Source organism: Crinia signifera, chromosome 1, assembly GCF_055691185.1.
Source record: "Crinia signifera chromosome 1, ASM5569118v1, whole genome shotgun sequence".
NCBI lineage: Eukaryota > Metazoa > Chordata > Amphibia > Anura > Myobatrachidae > Crinia > Crinia signifera.
The window spans coordinates 450,632,704-450,648,028 of NC_139217.1; the positions used below are offsets into that span (position 1 = coordinate 450,632,704).

At 47.1% G+C, this 15,325-nt stretch overlaps 1 protein-coding gene across 3 annotated transcripts in view; it reads left to right on the plus strand.

Moving 5' to 3' along the window:
- CPLANE1 (ciliogenesis and planar polarity effector complex subunit 1) overlaps window positions 1-8,429 on the plus strand; it is a 76,589-nt gene extending 68,160 nt beyond the window's left edge. For all 3 annotated transcript variants that reach the window (XM_083154620.1, XM_083154641.1, XM_083154630.1), the window contains 6 exons: window positions 2-163; window positions 802-914; window positions 1,142-1,231; window positions 6,428-6,568; window positions 6,791-6,939; window positions 7,958-8,429. In XM_083154620.1, coding sequence (XP_083010746.1) covers window positions 2-163; window positions 802-914; window positions 1,142-1,231; window positions 6,428-6,568; window positions 6,791-6,939; window positions 7,958-8,083 — 781 coding nt within the window. In that variant the 3' untranslated portion in view covers window positions 8,084-8,429. The remainder of the gene's footprint in view (window position 1; window positions 164-801; window positions 915-1,141; window positions 1,232-6,427; window positions 6,569-6,790; window positions 6,940-7,957) is intronic.
- The last annotated feature ends 6,896 nt before the right edge of the window (window positions 8,430-15,325 follow it).

The following is a 15,325-nucleotide window of genomic DNA, read 5'->3' on the forward strand; positions in this document are numbered from 1 at the left end:
GGACGCTGCTGTCTGAGCATCACACTTATCGGGTATCAGATGCCATAAGTCTCATGCAGGATATGTTATCGGAAGCCAAGCAGGTGCCTTCTGCCAGTCCCAAACCCAGGACATCCCCAGCGTCCCTCTCCAAGCATTGGGGTCCTCCGTCAGCTTCAAATGGGTGATATATCTCCTCTTATTACTATCTGTATATGAAATTATAATGGATCACGTATTTGAGCTGTTCATGATGGGGGTAATCACATTCTGATTGCTAGAGAACCAATGTCACCACTTTCATATGTACGGAAATTAAGTGCAGCCAACTGTTGTCCTATCTGGGGGGCACCGCAGAGACCGTGGGTTTAGGTGGGAGTCTGAGCAGTAGGCAATAAATAATAGAAACTATTGCAGCCGAAACTCCTCCCTCCCCCTCTAAAAGCCCGCCCACTTTCCGCAGCAAGTCATTTTTTGGTTTAGTTCCTGCAGGAGAAACCTAAAATAATAGGAGCAGCAATTTTTTTTTTCTAGTTCCTTTTTCACTGCAGGGTATATTATTTATTAAAGGTTCTAAAAATTAAAAGAGGTGCTGTTGTCCATAGCAACAATCAGATTCTGTTTTATCAGTTTTGTGGATGCAATAGAGAAATTATAAAAAATAATCGCTTCATTTTTAGAAGCTTTAGTAAATATACAGCTTCCCTAGGTGCGTACATCACACAGTCCCTGCACTGCCCCCCTGAGGGAATCGGACGAACTGACATTTACAGTGAGTGCAAAAAAATGAATACTGACATTGGTATAATTGTGCTTTTGCAGGTCCCGCGTTGCTGTGCGCAGCTTGTCGGCTGGCTACGCTGAGAAACGCAGGTCGGCTTCCAGAGGCGCTGCTCCGCAGCCAAGGGCCGCCTCCACCTCAACATGGACGAGAGGTAGGAGGATCTCTGATTGATAGGTTATGGCTGTAACCATATTGGTTAGTGGTGAGATCTGTATGCTCAGTGCTGCTGTGTAATAGGGTTAGTGCGGGGTCTTTATGTAAGAACCATGGTACTTAGTGCAGTGTGTCTGCAGAATGTACTGTAGAGGACAATCTCATCGCAGTAATTGTACGTTATTTCCATAATACTTTATCTGTCCCCGAATTGTATTAATACAGGAAGAGCAACATTTGTGTCTCCGAAGAGCAACTTGGAACCGAAAACCAGGACTCAGAGCGCAGCCAGCTATTCTGTGCGCAGAAAATACGGTAACAAGCTGTTAATGAGCGTGATTATCTGTGAGCACATTTCATGTTGCCCAATGTGATTATTAGTACATTTTAGGGGCGCACAATTCTTCACAATGATGTGTAAGTTATATACAGACGTGTCCCCCTACATCTAGCCTGAATACACCACGCAGCATGAGACACCTGGCGTAAGCAGGCGGCCATGTCCTACTAACGTTGGGAGTCTTTTCTGCTGAAAATGCATCCTAGTCGCAGCACAATGCCGATACCACACACAAGAAGAATGTGCTGATTAATGTGATATGTGCCATGTGTATATTATGTGTGGCTGACTTGTGACTGTGAAAAAAGCCGCAGCCGATATATTGCAGCACTTTGTGCACAGATTCAGAGCCTCAGTCACACACAGAAATAGAAGTGTCACATATCGCATTTATCTTCAGTCTCCTGGTGCTTCCCAGTCATATAGACGCCTCTGCTTCCAGTGAGGGTTCTTCTCACCATTGAATGAGGGGTGATACAATCCTATTGGAGACTGAGTAATAAAGGTTTCTTGATTCAAGCACTGGTGCAGCTCTCCCTTAAGAAGCCCAGACAGCTCGTTGTGGTTCAGACCACTGAGTGACAACACCTGCAACTGGGTGGATGTTTGGCTCTTGCTTTAAAGCAGGGGCGCTCAATATGCTGCCATTGTTGTGGAACTACACATCCCAGCATGCACTGCCACAGGTTTCTTAATCCCACAAAAGCTGGATAGGTGCATGTTGAGCACATTTGCTTTATGCCATGTTGTGCCCATTTCAGGTGAGTGCGGCAGCCCAGTGGCTCTACGACTAAAGCACCAGAGAAAGCTACAGTACAGGGACAGGATGGCCACTGTACCTTATATCTAGGGACAGCTGAGTAATTAAGTGACCTCAAGTTCTGGGTATGCCAAAGCAGAGCCGTAAGGACCATGCCCAGGATTGCTGCCACAATGCCAGAGGCAGTGCCACTGGATACACTGGGATGCCTAGGTCCACAGATCAGCTTCACATAACTGTTCTATAGAGAAGACTGCACCTGGGACCCCGATATGTCACATGTGGAAGAGGAAGAACAGCCGCAACATGACGGGTTGGAAATCATTTGGTCTACAGCATGATGGTCGACACGAAAATCTAGGTTGACATGGTTGTAGGTCGAAAGGTCATTAGTTTGACAGGTCGTTAGTTCGACAATGTCTAGGTCGACAGTGAAAAGGTTGGGTTTTTTCACTGTTTTTTTTTTTAACCTGAATGTCAACACAGTCGACATAGACACAGTTAAAATTGCACTGCGTCCCCTCACATTGCTCGCTATGCGTCGGGCACACTATTTTATTCTCCCACCACGCCCTAGTGGATGGTAGGGCATGAAATACTGCCTATCGGCACATGTCGGCTCAAAAAACAGTGACAACCCCATGTCAACCTTTTGACTGTCGAACTAATGACCTGTCGACCTAGAACCATGTCAACCTTTTCCTATGTCGACCTTTTACCATGTTGACCTAATGACTGTCTACCATAATGACCAAATGACCGCATCCCAACATGATATATGTAATGCGGCCAGACCATGTGACTGGAACATTCCACCAGGATAAGTCTCCAGAAGTGATATTTAGTTAGGACGATTGTTAGTTTGCAAAGAAGTCTCCCAAATACTAGACATTGCTGACGGAAAGCCAAGCGCCGGGAGCTGTGTACACTGACCATAAGCAAGTCCAGATACTCTCTGTCTTGGTCACAGTTATTTTGGAATTTGAGGGGATGGAGGACTATTTAACATTTATTAAACACACTAGGTGATTCATCGCGCCCTACAGGCACTCTTCACACCGGCGTAAGTGGCTGCGCCCCCTTAATTTGTGAACATTTGTATATGAGAAATATGGTTAGAATTGTATGAAAGATGCCTGTATTGCAACTTGAGTTATAGGTGAAATGTGTTAAATAGAGAGCATATGATTTGGAAGGGGGGGTGCATTGTTTTGTTTAATTAAAAAGCGGTTACAGAGTAAGATGTACATTGATAGTGTGGATGGTACAGTGACATTTGTGGGGGGGGGGGGGCTGTGTGTGCGTGTTGTTTAGGTGTGTGTGTGCAATAGTTTAGTAGGGTGTTTTTGAGTCAGCGGCTCCCCACTGGCGGAAGTCACGACACAGGAAAACAGGAGGCTGGGTAGTGATAGGGGTGTGTGGGCATAAGGGGGACTAAAGAGGAGGGTGGGAGATACTGTGCAGCTTCTGCCAGTGGGTGAGGGTCCAGCGTGGCAGTACAGGAGTACAGGATGGTGGCCCTTAGTCAGTGTCTCCTCCTACTGGGTGGGAGTTCGGGTGCATGAGAGCAGGAGGCTGGGCTATGAGGCATGATAGGGGCATGTGGGCAAAACAGCGTCAGCGACTCCCCAGTGGTGGAAGTTACGGTTCAGGAGAGCAGGAAGCTGGGTAGTGATAGGGGTGTGTGAGTATACGGGGGACTAAAGAGGGGCTTAGGGGTGCCGTGAATTGCAGGAGGGGCGCGGGGGGTGCCGTGAATCAAGGGAGGGAGGGGGCGCAGGTGTCCGCGAATTGCGGGAGAGGGCGGGGGTCCGCAAAGCGTGGGAGGGGGCGTGAATTTCGCAAGGGGGGGTTGCGACTCCCGGGAGGGGGGGTGCGCGGGGGGGTCTGTGAACTGCGGGAGGGGGGGGCACGGGGCGCGATGAATCACCTAGTTGGTTATATATTCTTGTAGAAGGATGGTAGGATGTTGCTGTCATTCAGAATGCATTTACATAAACAGTAATAGTAGCAGTAAAAGATCTGACTTAAAACACCTACAGTAAAACAGAACAGGTGTTATATATTATACAAAGAATTGGTTGATGGTGTGTAGGTTGACGTGCACATAGTTGTCACTGGAAAAAAATTGCTACAAGAAAAAATCATCACAGAAAGTTCAACACATGTAAATGTTGACATAAGTGTGGCACTTCATTGGTGTCCATGTCGACACATGAGAATGAATATGAAAACATTCAAAAAAAGAAAAATAAATCTTCAAAAACTCATGTCAACCTTTTTCATTGTCGACCATAGCCGTGCCAGTGTTTTGCATGTGCCATTTAATCCTGGGGTTGTCGTGAATCGCGCGCGGGGGTGGGGGGGGGGGAGGAGGTGAGGGGTGTCCGCGAAACATGGGAGGAGGGGTCGTGGGTGGACGCCGTGAATTGGGGGGTGTGTGGGTGCCGCGAATCATGGGAGGCGCGGGGGGTTGCAGTGAATCGCGGGAGGGTGGGTCGCAGGGGGTTGCCACAATGACAGGAGGGGGGGTCAGGGGTGGGGAATCGCGGTAGGGGGGGTCGTGGGGGGCACCGTGAACCGCGAAAGGGGGGGCCCGGGGGGTTGGCGCGAATCGTGGGGGGTCGCGGGGTGCCGCGAATCGCAGGAGGGGGGGTGTCACCGCGAATAGCGGGAGTCACCGGGGGTGCCGCGAATTGCGGGGGGTGTGCTGCAAATTGCAGGGGGGTGCCGCGAATCGCCACAAGAAAAAATCAACACAGAAAGGTCAACACATGTAAATGTTGACATAAGTGTGGCACTTCATTGGTGTCCATGTCGACACATGAGAATGAATATGAAAACTTTGAAAAAGTGAAAAATAAATCTTGTCAACCTTTTTCATTGTCGACTATAGCCATGTCAGTGTTTTGCATGTGCCATTGCCGTGGGGTTGCCGTGAATGGGGGGGGGGGGGGGGAGGGGAGAGGTGCATACCTCCCAACATGACCCTCTCCAGGAGGGACACATTGCTCTGTTTCTGGACTTTCTTCTTAATTTATGGATTACCATCACCTGTGCTTAAACACCTTTCTTATCAATTACCCTGTTTAAAACAGGTGATGACAATCATAAATTAAGATGGAAGTCCGGAAACAGAGCATTCTGTCCCTCCTGGAGAGGGTCATGTTGGGAGGTATGGCGGTGTGGGGCGCTCACCTGGTGTGTCTGGTGAGTAGCTGTGTCTTTGCTGTGTAACATGGAGAGGCAGAGGGTGTCTGGCACTGTCTGTGGGCTCACTGGGCTGGTTCTCTGTCATGTGAGTCAGAGGCTCCACCCAGCGTTACAGCTTCAGACACACTTTGAGTGACAGATGTAGCCAAATATATAAGAGATATCAAGGGAGATCTCAGGGTTTTCTATGGAAAGTAGCATTAATTCCAGCGGCATCTGGGTTCGGGCTGATTTTAATGGCTCCAGTTCCAGTGGTCAGGACATAGATGAGGGGTGAGAGCTGGCCCACTCTCTGGTGACATTTCTTTTAGGGAAAAAAACAGCCATTAAGCTGGACGGAGGCTGAGAATGACCCGACCCTGCAGGACATTATTAGCATTACTGGATTATTATATTGTATTACTTCCTTTTTTAATTTTTAAAAGTGAATGAACAATTAGAAAATAATGTAAGAGACTTTGTATTCCTGAGAGTACTGAGTAATGGAGATTCCTGTCTAGGGATCTGTGCATACTTTCCTACTTTTGAAAACTAGTTTCAGGGAGAATATAGTCGGAAATAGAATTTTGCACAGCGCCCCATTGAGGGGGCGTGTCATGCTCCTCCCAAAGGGCGTGTCTAGTTCCATAGATGGAGAGATTGTGAAAAGAGATTGTGAACGTGGCACCTAGAAGCGTGGGTGTGTACTGCTACATCTGAGAGGAGTCTTTTACAATGACTTATATCCAAATGTAGATGAGCCCCAAAGCAGTTAGTAAGAGATACTATACTTAGTAAAGTGCTGGGAAATGGTGCTGATGATTCAATGTAAATGTATCTATCTCTCATTCCTTTTTTCCCCCAAAATGTAACAGTGTAATGTGGGCTAAGTGACATGAGGGAGATTGCTAGACTAATGAGGGAGAGAGGGAGATTGCTGCTATGTCAGGGAGTCTCCTGCAGAATGCGGGAGGGGAAGTAACTATGATGTAACAGTTTATGTGGGCTAGGTGACATGAGGGAGATTGCTAGACTAATGAGGGAGAGAGGGAGATTGCTGCTGTCAGGGAGTCTCCTGCAGAATGCAGGAGGGGAGGTAACTATGTATCTGTGCCCAGTATAATTCATGATATCTGACTACAGTGATTTCATGTTCTGCTGCTCCAGTAATACTAGTGCTATGTAATAGATGGTCACAGCCACACACCTCTCCCTGCAGACCCATCTATACCAGGAGACCGCCTGTCCCAGATCACACGCCGGGGGATACTGGCCGGAAGGAGCAGGACAAACGTCCAAAGTAAAACACCAAAGCCAATCCTTAAAACCACAGCAAGACAATCAGCGTCACCACGTCATGGTATGGACAAAACAACACAATATGTCCCTGTTCCGTATTATACCAGTATGTTAATATTACGCAAAGAACTTGATTTCTTCAGTTATATTCCGTGCGTCATAGGTTCTTGTTTGCCTTAGTCCTGGAGCTCTGTCTACTCACTGAGAGCTGGGCCGGACTCTGGTGATGCTGTATGGATAATCATATAGCGCTATAGCCGGTATTGTCTCTTCTCCTGTACAGACAGGGGCAGTATAGGAAGCAGCCAGCAGCCACAGAACAGGGACTTCCAGCTGGATGATGACTATGACAGGGATATCGTGAGCCCCTGGGAAATTCCTGAGGAAATTAACAGGATATTGAACAGCACTAGAAACTCCATCCAGTCACAGGTACGAAACATAGAAGATGCCGTTCACAGGATGCTTAGGGGCAAACCGCCTGTATGTAAGTCACCGACAGGGTCAGGGGGTCTGTTTGGACTCCTGTGCGCTAATTCTGACCATGTATATGCAGCCTCCATTGCTGGGAAATGTTTGTACGATGTAGCCCATTGGCTGCAGATGGTGTCAGTCACGCTCTGGAGCTTGTTCCCCATAGATACCTAGGCAGGCTATGGATCCTGTCAGAAATGAGAACCAATGGCAGAGATGGAGATAACTGTTGCGGTCATTCCCTCCCCAGGGGCAGGGGATGATGTGCCTAATACATGCTTGCTGACTTGACCCATGCGGGAGAAAATGCTCTGTTCCTGGACTTCCCTGGTAATGTATGATTGCCATCACCTGTGGGGAGCTAGATAATTGATAATAAAGGTGTGTCACAACAGGTGAGGGCAATCATACAAGGGAAATCCAGGAACTGAGCATTTTCTCCCTGAAGGAGAGGGTCAGGTAGGCAAGTATGCCCTAATACTGTCAGAGGAATATAAGGGGCCCCCAGAGGGTTAGGAGGAAGTCTCCAAGTAGCAATTTATCTCCCCTTAGGAATGATTACTGCTCCTCCCTCTAAACCAGGGCTGACCAAACCGGTCCTCGAGATCTACCAATGGTCCACGTTTTCCACATCACCTATCTGGTGCACAGCTGTAGTCATTACTAACTGTCACATATCACCTATCTGGTGCACAGCTGTAGTCATTACTAACTGTCACATATCACCTAGCTGGTGCACAGCTGTAGTCATTACTAACTGTCACATTTTCAAACCTGCTGCATCATTCCTACTATAGACCCACAGGTTGCCTGAGACACATGGACTGTTGGTAGATCTTGAGGACAGGTTTGGCCACACCTGCACTTAACACTTCTAGTTATGAAGCAGTCGGGGTTGGACAGACCTAAGTAAGTTCTTCGTTTAATATGCAGATGTATGATTTATACCGGTCACATGGTTTGTGCTCCCTTACAGGGGTCATTACTGAATGGAAGTGGGGCTTCCCGCAATGTTACTCTGGATAATGCATCGGACAGCACGGGCAGCATTCTCAGCCAGCTGGATTGGAAGGCGATAGAAGACCTGGTGGGCAGTGTGTGACGGCTATATGCCCAGTACAGACCTGCCACAATACAGCACAACCGGGGGAAACTTACTGCAGGCTTCATTCAGGTTACACCCCAGCAACCTGCTACAGCTTTCTGGCTAGTTACATGTGCTGCACCGACCTAGGACAGATTCCGGGTCCTAGGTGTGATCACATTTTGTAAAGGAAATTAAAGCTTTATTTTTCTAATGAAACCTTTATAATTGTTTAAATGTACAATATTGTTTTTTATTTATAAAAAGTGATTTAAAAAAAAATATTATTTTGTACTTTCAGAAGCACAATGTGTTGTTGTTTAATAAAACCAAACCTGTTGTGTGGAGTTTCACACTCTCTCCAGCCGACAGTGTATGTGTATTATGCCTTCACCATTCCATATATGAGTATGTGTGTTTGGGGCCTATTATTATGGTATAAGGGGCTATTCCTTCAATCTCCTTCAGGGGTAGGGGACACATGCGGTGGGCATCGTCCACCCCTAATGCCTCCTTAATAACCATCCTGTTCCTCTAATACTTCTCAGCTGTTTATTTGGTGTCCTGCATGTGACGTGGTCTTTTATGTATATAGGTTTCTTGATTTTGTTCACTACTTACAAACATCTTCAGAATGCCCCTCGCCCCCTCACCCTTATACTTGGCCTCAGGCATATGTTTACTGGACATGTTTACATGCAACAAAAACTCTTATCTAATCTCACCAGATTTAATAAAAATTGATCAATATATTGTAGCACCACTGCTACATATTCCCCGTAAGTGCAGAGCAGCCATTGGGTGCATAGGGCAGGTGAAGGGAGCTGTGGGTTGGGGGGGGTGTGCTGATGGAATACCTGATTGGCTGTCACAGCAGGGACTGGGCAGCAGTGCTTAAAATAAAAATGTTGAGGTGGTAGAACTCGCTCCCCCCCCCCTCTATTGTGTTCGGTGCTACCCTCTGCAAGCTCTAAATTTATGGCCTCTCACATACCCATGAAAAGAATAATGTGGGCCACATAATGCCACCCTTAATGCAAATTATGCCACACAAAACAACCCAACACCCCAAAAAAGGGACGGTGCGATATGCAAAAATGTAGGGCATGGCTTTGTGGACAGGGGATTATGTACAGCGTAATGCCACACGGTAAAGCCCCTTACATATTATGCCACATAAGTGCCATTTACCTACATGCTCATTACTAGGGTTGTCTTCCTTGATGCCAGGGGTTACATGATCAGTGCCAGGGGTAACATTACATGTAGAGTGCCAAGGGACGGACCGGCAGCCAATCAGGCAGTGGCAGCTCCAATTGGATTGCGAGTTAAGCAATGGCAGGGACCCTACGACAGGAGATCCGGCCTGAGGGGCAGCCTGCAGGGGGTGCTACAGACAACCTGATGAGATCCATGAACCAGGCACATCAATGAAGACTGCAAGTACCTGCTCCCATTTCAACCTGCGAAGTACACCCGCTGAAACAACCAAGGGGCTGTCATCTACAAAACATGCAGATGGATCCCACATCCTTACTCCATACAGGGGAAACTTGTGGTTGTGTTTGGAGGCCATCAGGTCGATCTGGGATCTAACTCAGCGATCGACCAGAAGGGGAAAGACAAACTGGGGGAGAGACCACGCCCCTCGCATGTATATCCAGTCGAGTTAGGAAGTCTGCTTCTGAGTTCAAGACTCCTGGGATGTAGGTTGCAGACAGGGATGTCAGAAACTGTTCTGCCCATTTGAGAATCACAAAGACCTCTCTTACAGTGTCTCAGCTCCTTGTGCCATCCTGGTGGCTGATGTATGCGATAACTGTTGTGTTGTCCATGTGAACTCTTACCGGGTGGCTATGGGGCATCATTCCATTCTGGCAGAAGATTGCCCGCAGTTTGAGAACGTTTACAGACAGACATGATTCGAGAACTGTCCAGCTACCATAAAAGGACTTGACCATCACCACAGCAAAGGCTGGCATCTGTTGTTAACAGACTCCAATTGGGTCTGGCAACTGAGTGGCCCATGCTCAAGTGGGATGGCTTGAGCTACCACAAGAGGGTATGCGGGGCCCACTGGGACAAGGTGATTGTCCGATTTCAGATGGAGGTGCGATCGGTTCCTCCAGCAAAGCATCTCCAGTTGCAGCGGTCGTAAATTAAACTGCCCAAACTCCACCACTACGATAAAGACCAGTTTTCCCCCAACACCCGCATGCAGAGATGAACAGAGACTGCAATGTTTGAGAAAAGATTGAACAGTATGGCAAAGATCTGGCCTCTTCTCTTCTGGCAGGAAGTCTCCTGGTTTGCAGCATGTTCGTGGAAAGAGAAGTGATGGATTTTGTCCAGTAGGTCTTGGAGAACCTCCAGAGACTGGGCCAGCAAAAGGAGAACATGCCTGATGGTGAAGACGTGATGTGCAGTTGACAAACCGACCCGAAGAGCCTGAAACTGAAAATTATGGTCTTGAAGTGGGGAAACAGAGCTCGGTGCCACCCCCTACTGGGGTCTCCAGGGCCGCCGTTATAATGGCTGTTTATAGCATACCAAAAACGTCCGATTGCTCTAGCGGTTAGCTCAGAGACAACTGGGCCCCATTACCGGGCCGCCCTCTGCCACCAGCAGTGTGAGCCGTGATTACCTACTGCTGTGGCTCTCCAAAGTGAAGACCCAAAGGACTATGATTGCAGTTGAAAGGTCCACCAGGCAAGGGTGTTGGAGCTGTCGAAGCACAGCGCTGATTATTCTAAAATGGTGAAAAAAAAGAAGTAAAAATTAAGAAATAAAGCCCTCTCCTTAAAAAGGTACCCATGAGGAGCCATGGGCTGCACTTCAAGTTAACTCCTTGGTGCCAGATTCATTCCAGAACCCATCATACACATAGTCCCAGGATCCACCATAGGCTGAAAGGAAAAAGTAAAAAAACAAAAACTCATGTTGACCTTTTCATGTGTGCTAGCAATGCCTACCTTTTGACCACATGATGTCAACCTAGACATTGTCGATCAGCCATCCAGATACCAATGGTTTGTTAAACGTATCACATAACCCAGTACTTATAAACCTAGCAGAAACACGACTAAAACTATGCAGGTAGCAGTCACTGCAAAGTAGCATGAAATACACAGGCTTCCAGGTTTGTCAATGGAGAATTAATTGAATATATTTGAATCCAAAAATTCTGCGTCCAATCAACACACATTTACCTTACCAGCCAAGAAAATATTATACAAAATTTTACTTAAATATCTCATGCCACTTCCAAAAGTTACATTTTAAAAAAATCAATCAAAAGCACAACCAGCATTATTTCAAATCGCCAAAGCAGCTCTCCTAATTAAGATGGAAGTGGGGCCATTTTGCTGTTTGTATGCCCTTTCCTATGACATACAACACAAAACTTTCAAATTCAAATTTTTGATCAGGATTATCTCAAAAAGTGCATCAACAAACAAGTAAAAAAAAAATTCAGGACATAGTTTGTACTAATGTTAAATATTTGTAAAAATTGAAAGGTGGGAGGATAATGGGTTCAGAGTTATAAATAAATAATTTTAGAGCAAAGTAGTTTATTTAAAAAAAAAAAAAAAAATGGGTGTAGTAATAAGTAAAATATATTTCATGGCTTCATTAATTTAATTATATAAATCAAGTTGAATGGAAATACCAGACATTGTAGTAGTCCTTCAGCAATGTTAGCTAAAGATAGTGTGACAATGCCTCAGTGGTTAAAGTGTCATCAGAAGACAGGACATAAATATTTTCAGTTGGAGTTATAGGGGGGACTTTGCATAAGACATCTATTAGAAGTATCTATAGTACATCAGGTTTCCTTGGATAGAAGAACGATGGTTAAGGTCCAGCTGGTTGAAGAAAGGTCACTTAATTTGTCTTCATATTGTCCATCACATAAGCAGGCCACCAATTCTTATAGACAACAGATTTATAGACATTTGTGTCAATTGGAGTGAATTTAGAGATTTTGTAATGGATACTGTAGATCAGGGGTGTCCAAATTTTTTGCAGAGGGCCAGATATGGTGACGTGAAAATGTGTGTGGGCCGACCATTCAGCCTGACATTCTTTGAACCATTATTCACATCAGAATTGTCCCCCAGCGTGCCCCTTCACTGTATATTCCCCCCGCCTGCCCCCATTCACTGTATGTCCCCCACTTTGCCCCCATTCACTGTATGTCCCCCACTCTGCCCCCATTCACTGTATGTGCCTCTCCTTCACTGTATGTCCCCCAGTGTGCCCCTCCTTCACTGTATGTCCCCCAGCATGCCCTCATTCACTGTACATTCCCATAAACTGCCCCTCCTTCGCTGTATGTACCCCATTCAGTGTATTGCCCCCCTCTCTGCCCCTATTCGCTATGTCCCCCAGCCTGCCCACCCTTCTCTGAATGTACCACATACTGCCTCCCTTCACTGTATATTCCCCTGCAGGAAACAGATGCTTGGGCTCCCACCGCCACCCTTCTCCGCTCCGCATATTACGGGAGCAAGCTTCCCCTTTGCTGTTCCCCCCCCCTCCCCGCACACTGCTGTCACTGTTATCGCGGTGGAGGGTGATATATAATTGCAGCAGCAGGAGTTGGACACATACTCATCTGAAAGACGGCAAACACGTCTCACAGTGGCTTTAGTGGTTGAAGTTAGTGATGGACAAAACGGATCATTAAGCTGAGCCGGGACCCGCCGGATCTCTCGGTGAAAAGATACGTATCTTTTGGATGGGCCCTCGACTCGCTTTTAAGAAAAGGGAGAATATACATGACCGAGTAAAAACACTGATCGATGGCTGGGTGCAGAATCACCATCGATGGCGTCTGCACCGATGACCATCCCTGGCAGCAGCAGCAGCTAATCTTTCTATCACTTGTAGTCACAGCACTGTACTCAGTCTACAGAGGTAGTACATCTCAGCTGCCACAGGTGGCAGCACTGAGATCAGGAAAATGCATTGTAAACTGAAACGGGTCACCTTTTTTGGGATCGACGGCTCATTCGCCATTGCATGGGATCCGTTCAAAAGATCCGGTTCGTTCGCGAACCACCCATCTCTAGTAGAAGTACAAGAAGGTGCAAGATAGGATTCAGACAGGCCAGGTGGACTTTGCTTTAACCCAATCATTCTCAAATGTGTTCCACAGAACCCCCAAACAGTTTGTGGTTTATAGGTCACTTAGCAGGTGCACAAGTGTGTTCATTACTCATTGACATTTTAAAAATCCTCCCACACTCCAAAAACATACTACGAGTTAAGTTAGTTTAGGGCATTTAGACTGAAAACTTAATTGACACAGGGACCATTCTGAATTCACCAAGTTCAATGTGATCAGAAATACCGTCCATTGCAGAGGATCCCAGACTGTCCTCAAGGCATCTTAAAGGTCCAGGTTCTAAGTATATACATGCTTAGCCTCAGGTGACTTAATTAGTACCCCAGTTATTTTGATTTTATCCATCTGTGCTAAGCCATGGATCTTTAAAACCTGTGATGTTGGGGTGCCTTGAGGACCAAGTTTGGGAACATCTGTTCTACTGGGATGTCAACCATTGAAAAGCCAAAAAATAAATTACATTTATTGTGATGTCAGCCATTCAACATGGCCAAGAACAAAGTTAATGGTTTTCCTCATTACAGGGTCCAGGTAGGAATCACTGGCTTACAACATTCAAATGGTGTGTTTCGGAGGATTAGAAGGTATGCCCCTGCAAAAAACTGGGATTTTGTACTCACCGTAAATCCCTTTCTCCGAGTCCACAGGTGTCACTGGAGCGTAGACAGTGGGGATAGACGGGCGACCAGAGGAGACTCTATGGAAATTAGTGTGTCCAACTCCTCCCCACCTGGGTGACTGCTCCCCACCCCCGAAGACTGGCGTCGGTTGTGAGAAGGACCCAGTCCCAGATTGCAAACCTCCTGCCCTCTCTGAGATTGGCTGAGTTGAGCCACCAGGCCAGGTAGTGTCTGGCCCGAGGAGATAAGATCACCCTTCTTCCTCTGGTAGAAAAACCATGAATTGGACCGTGTCTAAGATCAATCCCAGGAACTGCAGCGTCTGAGACGGATGTAGTTGGGATTTCTTGTAATTAAGGATCCATTCGTGTTCGACGAGAACTTCCTAGTCAGAGCAATGTTGCTGAGAAGCTCCTCCCGAGAAAAAGCCTTTAGCAGGAGGTCGTCCAGGTACGGGATGACCGTCACACCTTTGGACCGTAAAATCTCCATCCTCACGGCCATTACCTTGGTAAACACCTGTGGTACTGAAGAGAGGCCGAAGGGAAGCGCCTGGAACTGCCAGTGACTGTCCAGAACTGCAAATCGAAGAAACTTCTGGTGAGAGGAGCAAATGGGTAAGTGTAGGTAGGCATCCTCGATATCCATTGATAGCAAGAACTCCCCCTGACTCAAACCTGCTATGAGGGATTGAATCGATTCCATCTCGAACTTGAGAGGCTGAAGGCAAGGGTTCAGGGGTTGAGGATAAATCGCGCCGAACCATCCGGTTTCGTGACCAAAAACAGGTTGGAGTAAAACCCCTGAGTTTGCTCTTCCGCGGGCACAGGGGTAATTACCTGCATTGGCTGAAGCCTGGCCACCGCCTCCTTGAGAAGATGAGTCTTTCTGGAGAAACGCAAACCTGTTTTGAAGAACCTTTGAGGAAGTGGAAGCTGGAATCTTATCCTGTGTCCCAAAGATACCAGATCCCTCACCCAAGCGTTTGCATAAGAAAGAAGCCACACGTCTGAAGTGTCGAAGTCCCGCCCCGACCTTGTGATTCTCCTGAGATGGAGGATAGTAATGCTTGCTTGGTGGCGGATTTAGGCTCTGGCTGGGCAGCAATAGTGCCTCTGCCCCAAGTTCCTCTATGGGAGGCAAAACCACCTCTGGGATGCCCACGAAACTTGTTTTGAGGGCGTAAGGAATGAAATTAAGGCCCTTGAAAGGACTCATGGGGGGCTGGAGGAGCTGCTGTAGGGAGAAAAGCAGACTTGCCTCCTGTAGCCTGCGAAATCCACTTATTTAACTCGGCCCCGGAAAGAACACCTCCCAAAAAAGGCAAGGCCTCGACCGCACGCGTGGACTCCGCATCAGCCTGCCATTGCCTAAGCCACAAGGCCCTACGAGCCGAAATAGACAAGGCTGAAATATGGGCGGACATCTTACAGATAGATGTCTATTGGATGTGCTCAGCCCGCAGAGGATCTGAGTTATCCTTAAGGTTTTCCACAATCTCGGATGCCG